We start from the raw sequence: 11,952 nt of genomic DNA on the forward strand, positions 1-11,952 counted from the left end.
CCCCGCCACACCCTCTTTTGCTTGATTCCTCCATCTGTGCCTGCAAACCTTGTCTCCTCCTCTTTCACCTGCTGCTACACCTTTTACTCGGTCTAATCTCACAGCTGGAGCTGGCTGCGTCGCCCACTGGTTCGAATGACGTTTGTACAGACATGAGGCTAATGAGAGGAGGAGCACAGGAAAAGTAATTTCTGTCCATGAAATGATCCATTTGTCAAAGGGCTGCACTCTAATGACAATGTAGGCTCGAGGACCGGTGAATCAACCAGAGTGCGATAATGTAAGTGCTTTTTCGTGGCGAGCTGCTCTGTTTCATGCGTCAGCGTGGGTGAGCATTCAATTGTCTTTGTGTGTGTGTGTGTGTGTGTGTGTGTGTGTGTGTGTGTGTGTTGGACTGCGCGTGTCTAAGCACAAGCTGTAGGCGGCTAATGGTGCTTGTTCTTGTTGTTGTGTGTCTCACTTTTCCTTCCAGAGCACACCGTCATACGTAGCATATGGTTGCGGAAAAGGGTTGAAGTTGGTGGGGCATAGTTTTTCCCTACACCGTGCAGTCGGCAGCAACAGTATCAGCAGCTGGTTGTTGTGTACCTGAATCAACCTGTCATGTGCTGGGATGTGGTTCTTCCTTCCAGTTCCAGTGCTGCAGGCTGCCTCTCTCCTTGCCTTATCCCAGGCAACTGCTAGCTGGTGTGTGAGCAGAACAAAATGTCTCAATAACAATGTCTGCCAGCAAAACACAAGCACCTCATCAGCAGCTGCTATTGCTGGTCTCAGGTGAATGGCTTTTGATGAGGCGCCCACAGCTAGTTTTCACACCACTTAGTATCACCACCTGGAGAGAGCTTTGATGAGCTTACTTTGTCAGCTGTCATTCAGGAGAGACAATTTGAGGGTGGATAAATAACCATGTTTATTGTGTCCAAAGTGGAAGAATATTTCCGCGGTTTTAGGATCCCACTTGAATCGGATGGAGCAGAATAAACACAGTCCCATCCACGGTGATATGCCTTCATGGTTATGACACAAGGATCGTTCTGTTATTTTGCTCCCTTTTTAGACATTTTAGCTGAGGGATTGTTGTCTGACAAGAAATTATCATTCAAAGAAACTGTATGAAGAGAGTAGTTCAAATGCAGAGACAAATAAATGTACTTTAAGTCTTGTTTGAGACGGTTATATCTTGTAATATAGGCTGCCCTATCTGAGAATATCCTGTGAAAATGTGTGACACAGCATAGGTCTGGATGTGGCTGTTCCAAGTTAGTCTCCTCTACGCTTCCTTCCAAGTTCTTCAAGTGTTTTGTAGGTGTGTGTCAGTGCCTATGATCTCATATGTATTCACAAGACAAGTCAGTTAAACCTGGCTTTTGAGTGGTGGGCTTAGGCATACGGCATAGGTTATGAAATAAATTTTACAGACCGTCTTAAATCCAACCTACTTTGGTCGATTTTTAGGCAGCTGTTAACCTGACACATGCAAAGTATACACAATAGGTATAGCAGTATCTCTAAAAATTGATATTATGTTAATTTGCTAACCAGTGGATTATAGGCTATATTCACCATTTAGTGACATTATCGCGCCTGGATTTCTGATAGCTGCAGGCCTGTTTCCCCACTCAGTCCTGATTACAAAAGCACCCTGCTGAGTGACTCTATTGGCGGATGAGCACAGTCTGCACTATGCTTGACACTCTGACTATAAATCAGACATAGGTGACACAACTGTCCTAAAATCCTTCAATTTGTTTCTCAGTGCAAAGGGTTAGAAGAGGAATAAAATTATGGTATGTCATGGTTTCCCATTGTCTTCGGGTAATCCAGTGACTTTGCAACTCTCGCCCTCAGTTTTTTTTTTGTAATACAATTGTCTTCTCGGTCAATTTCCTCTGCAGTCAAACATCACTTCTCAAATGTACACAATTTGAATTTGTCAAGAGAGGCAGTATTGCTAATTCTTTAACAACTTCCTGGGATCTAGAATTACAATCTTTTTATTATGCTGAGACAAGACAAAATAAGAGTAACATTAGCAAGATGAGGCTTGATCCCCCTCCGACCATGCTTCTCCCTCTGCTAAAGAAATGAAATTACAGGCCAATTTGTAATCTCAGAAGATAATCTTTTAAAAACAGATGCTTTTTACCCATGCATCTAATCATCTAAATAACTATTAAAAAAGTTACGGACTGGTTATCAAGCCAACCGCAGAACTGAAACATCCCTGCAAAAAGTTACAAGGTAACTGAGAATCATTGTTGGTGCTAACAAAGTGGCTGTCCTTACCACAGTGTTTGACACACTAAATCATGACAATTTGAATGACAGTCTTGTGAAATAGGTGGGTGTATTTGGCAGTGTACTTGTCTGGTTTCCTTAATTTTTTGTTTTGATACTAACTATGGCGTTCCTCAAGGAATTATTTTTGGGTCCTTTTCTTTTGTCCTTTACAGATGATCCCATTTGGTAACATCATCATAATGTCAGATTATCCCAATGCTCTGAGTACATCAATGCATGGATGTGATACAAACTAAATGAGGACCCAGAGAGACATGTTTTACTGTGGCTAGAATTTTAACATATGCTCAAAGACATTGCTGTCACACAACTGTTTATGGCAATCCACAGGCTGAACAGTTTTTAAAGTTATTTCACTTGTTTTGCAAAGCTATAAATTACCTACCACCTCCTTTGTATCAAAGATTAACAGACCACTAAAATCATTCCCTGTCTCTTTCTAAGGCATTCACATTTTTTCAAACAACTGACAAGGATGTCTTTCGTGCAATATCCTGCAACATAATCTTGGGATTGCTAACTTGCGCTGTTGTTTTTTGTTGTTTTTACATTTACCAAAAACCAGATTTTCTTTTCCTTCTGGATTTTAATTCTCCTGGGCTTTTGTTTTTTTAATCCTTTGGTTTTACTCTTTAATCCCCAGTGTTTAATAACTTTTTATTAAAATGTTTAGCTGTTTCATTGAAATAAAACATGCATTGTTACTGATTGTTTTAACTTTCTGAATTATATTGCTCTAACGTAGCTACACCCATACATGAGAGCTGCTTTGCAAATCAAGTATTACTATCTTACAGTGTGCTTGTTGCTCACATTTGTTTTTTGTCTGGATATTTAGCAGTACCTTCTGTAAGAAAAAGCTGTGGAATAGAAAAGAGAAACCCGCAGTGTGCTATAAATAGTGATAATAATGATTTGCTTACAAAACAGAGCAGTGGGTTACATATACCACCTCACTGCTTTCTGCGAACACTGTGGTGGAGAGCTGAGCAAACATTTCTCTTTAAGATACACACAGAAGCCTAAAGAAGTGTGTTATTGTGGGTGTACAGTGTGTCCATGCGGATCCAGACCTTTACAGACTGCTGCGCTGGACTGCACATTAACACCAGCCTCAATATTAACATTCACCACTTGTCTGTCTGCTGTTTACTTATTTGCTGATTTCAAGGTGCTGAACTTTAAGGCATTTGTCTGGATCACAGATCTGACTTTGTATGGCTGCAATTGGTCTGCTAGGGATTACATAAGAGCAACAATTTATTACAGCTTGTGTCACACATGAAAGATTTTATTGCAGATGTTAATTTTATGTTGTGCAAAAGAGAATGCTCGACTATCAGGACCATCTTAATTGCCAGCTTCAAAATCAGTCATGTTATACCTTTCCCTATTTATTGTCTTGTTTTAGTGTTTAATTTAATTCCTTAATCGAATAACAGCAGTGACACTTGTATCTTGGCCTGATTTTCACTATGACGAGGGTGTGGTCCTGAAGTTGAGTGTCGCCGGGAGGTCATGAATACACCCCCTAGGGGTTGAACTCCAGCTGGCACAGAGGTCACGGCAGCCTTACTATTATTAAGCCACTGTGTCAGATGGCGTCCTTGGCAATCATGCTACTCTCGCTTTCTTAAAGTGGCATCATATATAACTTTACAGCCTACTGGTATCCTTTGGATAGTAGGGCAGGTCTTTGATGAACCATGCTGAGTTGAGTGAAAAGTTTAGTCACACTACTGTGTTGCCCCACCACTGAAGGAACAAAACCATGGGAAAGTAAAATGTCTGAACCACTCAGTGTTAACAATAGTCACTGTGCTTCAGCAACTACATCATGATGTCCTTCAGGAGAAACGGTTTGCTCACTAGAGTATACAGCTGCTTAGAAAGCCTGCAGTACGGAGTGCATATGTACCCAAAGGGGCTTTAGACCAGCGATGGAATGATAAAAATAACGCTGCTCAGAGCAAATAAATTGCCTGGTGTGGCTAAATTTAATAAAACAGTACCCTATTGATCTCCCTGAAATAGAGTCAAGCTGGATGGCTCTCTTTAGGCAACAATTTATAAGCAGTGCACTTGATTGGCAGTTTAAACACTGTTATGAGGTGCCTTGCAAACAATGAAAGCATACACATAAAGTATTAAGATGCATTCAGTACCCTGATAACAATATAGTTGGTAGGTCAACAGAAAACATAATAGAAAAATCATGTTGTTTTCTTAATCTTTTAGAAGCCAATCATATTCCAAATTGTTAATCTTGTCGCACGGCTGGAAGCTTAATGCTTTGTTTAAAAGCAATGTGATTTTGGACAGAGCTCAGAATACCTTCAACTAAATCTTAGAAAATCGTAGATGTACCGTAGGTCTACAGGTCTATCCAGGCCCAATAAGGTTGCGTGAAATGTGGAATTAACATATTTTTGGGCAAGGCAGAGCTCAGCTAATGAGCGTTCTTAGAAAATCAGTACCTCCCTCTGCCTTCTAAAATTCTGCCTGTGCCTCACCTTGCTAATCCTCCTAAGGCTACTTGATAGATACGCGTGTGTGTTTGCCGACAGACTAACACACATACATTAAAAAAGGGAGAGGCAGTCTGGCTAATGGAATTGCACTTGATGCTGACTGCCTCTGTTGTGAGGTTGTGACTGAACATCTCGCTGCAACATCTGGTCCACATTGTTTTGTTCAACAAGTCAATGAGACAAACACAAAAATCACCCGTGGTCTCTGAGCCGGATAACTATATGCACAATGTGAACAAGCCTTTAGGGCAACACATTAATACTGGTGAAATTAAATGTTAAACCGCACGTCCTCAGTATCAAGCAGACACTATCAGCCACTTGTGTGTTTCAATTTATGTTTAACGTCGTAAAAGAGTAATCCACCAATTTAGTGTTGTACTTGATTATTATTAACATTGTCGGACTCACAATGGACAGCAGAACCAGAGATATCATCATATTAATTTCACATATTCTTCTTTCCTGTCGAAACCTGCCGCCTACATCACCCACAATTCGACTTGACAACACTTTGGTTAGACATGTGGGTGTGTTATGCTGTTAGCAGCCAATGTAGCCTCAGTGGAGTCCCCCTTTTAAAGTAGTTGCAAAAGTGGAACAAGGGAAAGACAAATTTTCTGTATGTACCTGCAGGTTTTGCTTAATCTATTTTGACTTCATAAACTGTTTGTGGAATGTGGAACAAAAAAATTGTTTTGTCCAAATTAATCCAAGTTCATTGTAAAAAAAAAAAGTATTTCTCAAGGGTTTTGGTTTTTAAGAGTTTTGCCTAATGTAGGACGTAACCGTAGAACACAATTCAACATTAATTGGACTTAAATCATATCATAGAATATAAATAATGCGACAATGATTTAACCACCTTATAAAGCCTGACATTTGTAAACAAACTTGATAAAGACCACGTCATCTCTTTCTGAGGCACAGCAGAAGACAGCCACACCATAAAGGATTAGAGCCTCAATCGCCCCAGCTTGTATCGCTGAAAGCTGAGTTCCTTGAGGGGAAGACCTGAGTGGTCAATAGAAAGAGGTTGTTTGATTACATTTTAATAAATGTGTTGGGACTTTGAAGCTTTTAGTGTCGGTAAAATCAACCTCTCCATGCGTTACCACCACCTTTCAAAAAGGTGGGCAAGACTCGCCGTTTCCCCTGTCCTCTGCTGTTGCCATAGTGACCAGGGCTGCAAGCTCTGTTTCTGTAAAGCTCTGCTTGGGTTGCAGACAGCTGGGCGATGTATGTCCTCACCCACATTAGTGTTCTGTATGTAAATGCATGCATGTGTGGACGTCTATGTCTTTTTCTGAGTGGGTGACTCAGGTCGAAGGTAACTGAGACAGCGGTTCAGACATTGCCGTAGAAATGTCTCCTTTCACTTGCTTATCATTCACTCATCTGCAGCAAATGAGAAATTGTGCATTGCATTTAGAGTCTCCAATTCATATTCATATCTTGTCATTTATTTCTTGAAAACCCAGGTTGTGTCTGTGGGGACTGTCATGTTGAAAAGAAGCGTTCTTTCAAATGCACAACACTCTGCATACGTGAATTTGAATCACAATATTGACTTTCTTTTTTGTTGATCATTCATCAAAGGCTGCGATAGTCTTGGGAATCGAGATCAGCTTCTTACATTTTCAAATTGCCTATTGTCGCCAATCTCTCCCCGTTCTCACTCTAATCTCACATGTACACATGCATACATGCCATATTCATATTCACACCTTCCCATCCTGAGCATTTAACAAATACCTATTTCACGGCCACGTGCATCTGCACCCGGACTAGAGATATTTATTCATAAGCTCATTAGAGGAGTGGATTTTCCTGCTGCCATCCATCACACTGTCACCCACCCTCACCCTGGCACACACTGACAACAGAACTGCGGGAGAGAAGTCCCTTGGATTTAGTCTCCTGGAGCCGCTGCTATAGAGGGGATTTGCTCCAATAGACAGAGTCTCACTTTGCCTTTTTATAGAGGTGAGATCAGTGAGACATAAACCAAAGGAAATGGTAATCTCTCATTTACAATTTTAGTCTGTTTGCACAGTCATTTTCAACTGATGTCCAGCAGCGTGCTGGCTTTGGAGTTGCACACGTGCACTGTAAAACATTTAAATTTAAAAACTGTCCATTTGTATATATATTTAACCCTCATGTTGTCCTTTGGTCAAATTGACCCATCTTCCTATATCAATGTTCTTTTAAACTACCAATTTTAACTGCCAATTGTAATTACCAAAAATAACATGACTTATTCCATACAATGCTCTTTGGCAAGTACAAATCTCTAATTTCATTAATTTGGCGGTGTCTTATTCAATGTATAGCATTTTAAAAATGAAGTGTTTTCAAAATAGTATTGAGTAAAAGTTGACTGTCCAGTTATTATTCATCAACATCCATTCCTTTAATTTTAGTCTAAATAATTCCTAATTTATGCTTTTCTAATTCAAACATTAGGTATAATTTCCTATAATGAGGTTCATTGAACATAAATTGCAACAATAACTGTAAAACTAAAGTTAGTACATTAGTGTTAAGTAGTGTTTAAAAAAACCACATAAAAAGTGTCAAAAGTGTTGAAAAAAGAGACAAAAACGTAAGAAACGTTAAAAAAATAAACAAAAAGCATCAACAAAAGTGTTGATTTTTTTCATTTTGACGGGAAGACAACACATGGGATATACAGTATATATAATATATGTATATACATATGAGGAAATCGTTGTGGATGCTCTTGCAGGCACACTGTCACGTGAAAGCTCCGTCCATCACAGTCTCCTTGTTGCTTGTTACAAGCTGTTGCAAGCTTGTCACTACAGGTGCAAGAGCAGCATATTGAAATAAGGCTTTCAAACTGCGGTTTGGAAGAGATTTTTTTTTTTAAACTTTTGGCCCTTTTTGATTCAAATGTGCAGCCGTTGCAGACTTCTGTATGGCTTTTTTTTCAGTGAACTAAACATAAACCTTTCAAGATTTGTTTAAACAATGTGGAATATGATTGAATGATTTTTGTCATATCTGCGTTGTTAATGGCAGTATGCCCTGGAATCTTTTGTGCACGGGAAGAAAAAATTTAGGAAACATCTTTTCTACTGAAGGTCAAGGGTTTACATCCACGGACTGCTTTTTTGATCCCTTTGTGCATGCAAGTACTCTTTAGATAAACAGAGAATAATCAAACTCAAGAAGAATAATAGTTTATATCTGATATGCTGTGTTTGACTCATGTACATACAATACCATGTATTGGCTTACTTGTTTTTTTCCCTCTTGCACCTGAAGGTCATGGAAGTAGAGTATTGTAAGACTTTGTCCATAGTCTTTGAATGACAGAATATTCAATAATTAACTATGGAAATGTTCAATTTTTTTCTTTACTTGCACATTGTTTTCCTTCCCACGTATTTAGTATTGTTAATTATTTATTGACTGACTCAGTTTATAGATTTTTTCCATGTGATTTTAATCACCTCAATTCCAGCATAATAATGTCACACAAAAAAGAAAAACTGTATCTATATCCTGAAGCTATTTAAGTTATATTGTAAACTAAGTAAACAAAAAAGAGAGAGTTAAGACACTTCGGTCTTAACTCATAAAAAAATATAACTATTAATTAACCAAAATGGTGTTTGAGTTGTTTGTCAAGCAGAATATATTAAGTAGCCCTGTGTAAGTTCCTGTTGTGGCAGTTGATCCGGTCCTGGATAACTTGTGTCCCTTCTTCCTTCTGGCGTTCACTTGTAGTTTCTCACTGTGGCATCCGTGCTGGCTAACTTCCTAGATGTGGTCCATTAGCAGGGTCCTCTCCAGACCATACCAACACTGTATTAACACTCTGTGTGTGGCAAGAGAACGCATCTGCTTTAAACACACTCATAACTCTGAGGGAGTTCTTTCTTCCCTCTGTCAGGGAGATTTTGTTTTTATTTGTTTGACTGTATGTTTGTGAGTGAGAAGAATATCTCAAATCTTGACAACAGATTGCAATAGATTGGTGGAACGTTGGACCATGGAACAAGAAATATGTGCTTTTTTTTATTGTGCAAATCCAAATCAAGGTGCAGGAAGTGTCATAATAGCAAAGGAAGGCATTTCAAAACGTTTTTCTTATTAACCCTGGAACCTGTATCCCAGTATTGTCACTGTGCGTTGTGAAATGTCTCTAACTTTTTGATGAGTTGCCATGAAATTTGGCACACACATTCTTCCCCTAATTTTAATAACTTAAATGATCCTCTCCCTTTTTATGTAGCACCATAATCAGGTCAGAATCTCAGATTGTGTAATACTTTGGTGTATGCCCAAATATCTGCAAAACGAATGTCATTTAGGGCTAATTAGCAAATGTTAGCACGCTACACTAAGATGGCGAACATGGTAAACTATCCTATGTACCTGCTAAACATCACCATGTTTCATCACCAGATTTGAAGGAGGAGTGTGATGCCTTGGCATAAACTCTGAAATGTTTTCTATTGTACTGTACATATTACACTACATTAAATGGCATGTCATTTAGCTGACGCTTTTATCCAAAGCACGCCTCTGGAGCAACTAGGGGTTAAGTGTCTTACTTAGGTACACATATTGGTTGATGTGTCGCAGTGGGAATTGAACCCCAGGCTTGTCATATCTTCTGCGCCATCATCACCTATATACAGTAGAAATATACTTAAGTCTTTGGTTTGACCAAAAGTCTGCACTGCTGCCTGCAGAATGATCTATTTCTGTCTCTTTACATAACTTGAGACTAACCGTATGTAGACAGATGGACAACTCATTATACACACACTAACACACATGCATTATACTGGCATTAGCTGTAACACGAAACCCCAAACAAAAGTGGTAAAGAGCCTGTTCATTGTTGCTTGGATTCATGTTTCAGCTGCTGCTCACCCCACTCTGGTTCAGCACAGTGTTGCTGCACCGGATAGCTTTGGACATGTTCACTCACCCATTAAAAGGATGGTTAACAGTAGCAGCATTGCAGCGATACATACAGTTTTCCACTTTAAAATCCTCATTCAACCAGATTAGTCAATTAAAACCAAATTATGCTTAGATCCTCGCTGCCCACATAAGTAAAAAAAAAAAAAACGAAAAAGAATAGGTTGAAGAAATGAGCCATGCACACAATTTAGTTAATATTAGCTGAATTTCCTTTGCACACTTTGGCTCTGGTCCAACTCCATCACAGTAGCCATTTCAAGAAAGTGAGGAATTTTATAAGAGTCAGAGAATAAAGAAGCATAGATACAGAAAGTTAGAAGCAAGAAAGCTTAGAAATATCTCCTGACACTTGATCCATGAGTAAAGCTTTGGAGGTCATGCCTCTACAAAATGCTAGTCTTTTTTTTTTAAATCCTTGTCTGAAGTATCATTGCCGTATGTTGCTGTATGTTTGCGTCCTTGCAAAGCTCTTCCTCTAAGAAACAATGCCATTGAATGGATGGTTAAGGTCTGTCTGGCCTCTATTTCTATGGGTACAAGTGTTCATTGGTATAGACTCCTCTGCATTGTGAAGTCTTGCCTAGTAGACTGCTGCCACAATGTATGCACTCATGATACCATGAGCTAGTCTGGGTAACAGCGCTTACAGTCCCAGTGCCAGAAAAAGATTGTGTCACAACCACCACCCCCGGCTTTCTCTCTTACTGAATTTGTTGTCGAAGGACTCGTTTTATGTCTCAGACTTTGTGCTTGAGTCAGGCGCGAGAACATTCCAAAAATGAATCTCATTTGCATACTTGGTGTGATTATGACGCTGGACAAATAGAGACATTTTTTTGGACATGAGTTTTTTTTATAAATCCATCTCTTCAGCTTAAAAGATCCATCTTGTTTTGTGCTTTCTGAGTGAAATGTAGGCCTATTCAGAGGAAGTGTGATGATATTTTAACATTTCATTGGTCGGTTAAGGTTCTGCGGCTGTACTGGTTTGCCTTGGCTCACTACCTGATTGTCCATGCTGCTTTTTTTGATTTAGCTATATTTGACCCAAGGAAAACACAAAGCTGCCTAAGAAAGCTTTCAGGATGTTTTCATATTATCAGTGTGATGCTTGAAGTTCATAAGCTCTCTGACTTCCCCCCTTTCTGTCCTGTCCCTGTCACTCCTTTCATTCTTGTCTTCTTCCATCTCCTGTGTGTGCATGCGTGTGTGTCTGTGTATGTGTGTGTGTGTGTGTGTGTGTGCATCCTTTTTCTGTATGTGTGTATGCTTTCTGCTCCCAGCCCCTCTGCGGAAAGCAAAGTTTGTGGAGGGCCCTCGCATTCCACAATCAGAGCTTGGCTCACCTACACACACCTCCACCACTGCCAAGAATCCAGACCTGGACACATACTGCCGTGGTAAGTTTTAAGGCCAGCTCTTCCCTCATTTCGTCGTGTTACTTTCTGCATGTATGTTCCTGTTTTTGAATGCGGTAGAGAGCGAGAGGTTCTGCCTGCTGGTGCAAAGACGAAAGCGTTGCTAAGGTCATTAATGAAATAGCTTTGCAAGTGCCCACAGTGTCCATGCTTATTGCCTCCTCCCTCTCTGTCGCTCTAATCCTCCCTTGCTGCTTCCTCACTCTGCTCTGCTTTCTCAGACGCAGAGCTTGTTTAGGGGCCGCTGCTGTTTTTCTGTTAACTTCACAGTCGCCGCTCGGTAATCCTGCAGACAGTCTAGATTTCCCTCTACCCCCCTCCAATCTATCCTATTTAAACCTCCCCTCTCCCCCCTTGTCCTTCCCCCCCGCAGTAAAGCGGGTTACTCGAGGATAGCGCTCTGTTGAGATTTGGTTCTAGTATATCTGCTTTCTCATCTTGCTTCTCCTCTTCCTGTTGCCACTGAGAAGTGCAGTGTTAGCTTCCTGACCTGTCTTGTTGGCTTGACCTCTGGTGGCTGTAAGGACTTTTCAACAGAGTAGGACGATGCTGCAACACCCCAGGGTTGGATTTAAGAAACGAGAGAAATAGTGATGGGATGTCTCAGGGCTTAGCTGCTTAATTTAGGGGGGAAATGGTCGACCGATTGCTACCAGCCTTCTCCGTCTGCCAGCCTCTGCTGCTGAGTTTCTGCTCGATGGGAGCTCTAAGTAGGTGATTTATTTATTTATTTA

General features: G+C 40.2%; 1 protein-coding gene across 14 annotated transcripts in view; it reads left to right on the forward strand.

Annotated features, from left to right (window-relative positions):
• The window catches only part of tanc2b (tetratricopeptide repeat, ankyrin repeat and coiled-coil containing 2b), a 136,682-nt gene that overhangs the window by 79,860 nt on the left and 44,870 nt on the right, over positions 1-11,952 (forward strand). For 8 of the 14 annotated variants that reach the window (XM_034861428.1, XM_034861431.1, XM_034861425.1 and 5 more), the window contains one exon: positions 11,084-11,200. The exons of 3 other annotated variants lie outside the window; for them this stretch is intronic. In XM_034861428.1, the coding sequence (XP_034717319.1) occupies positions 11,084-11,200 (117 nt within the window). Of the gene's footprint in view, positions 1-22; positions 281-11,083; positions 11,201-11,440; positions 11,929-11,952 lie in introns of those variants that run through there. 3 more of the 14 variants (XM_034861438.1, XM_034861439.1, XM_034861436.1) reach the window with 3 other exon arrangements.

The sequence above is a fragment of the Etheostoma cragini genome, chromosome 21 (assembly GCF_013103735.1).
Source record: "Etheostoma cragini isolate CJK2018 chromosome 21, CSU_Ecrag_1.0, whole genome shotgun sequence".
Classification (NCBI taxonomy): domain Eukaryota; kingdom Metazoa; phylum Chordata; class Actinopteri; order Perciformes; family Percidae; genus Etheostoma; species Etheostoma cragini.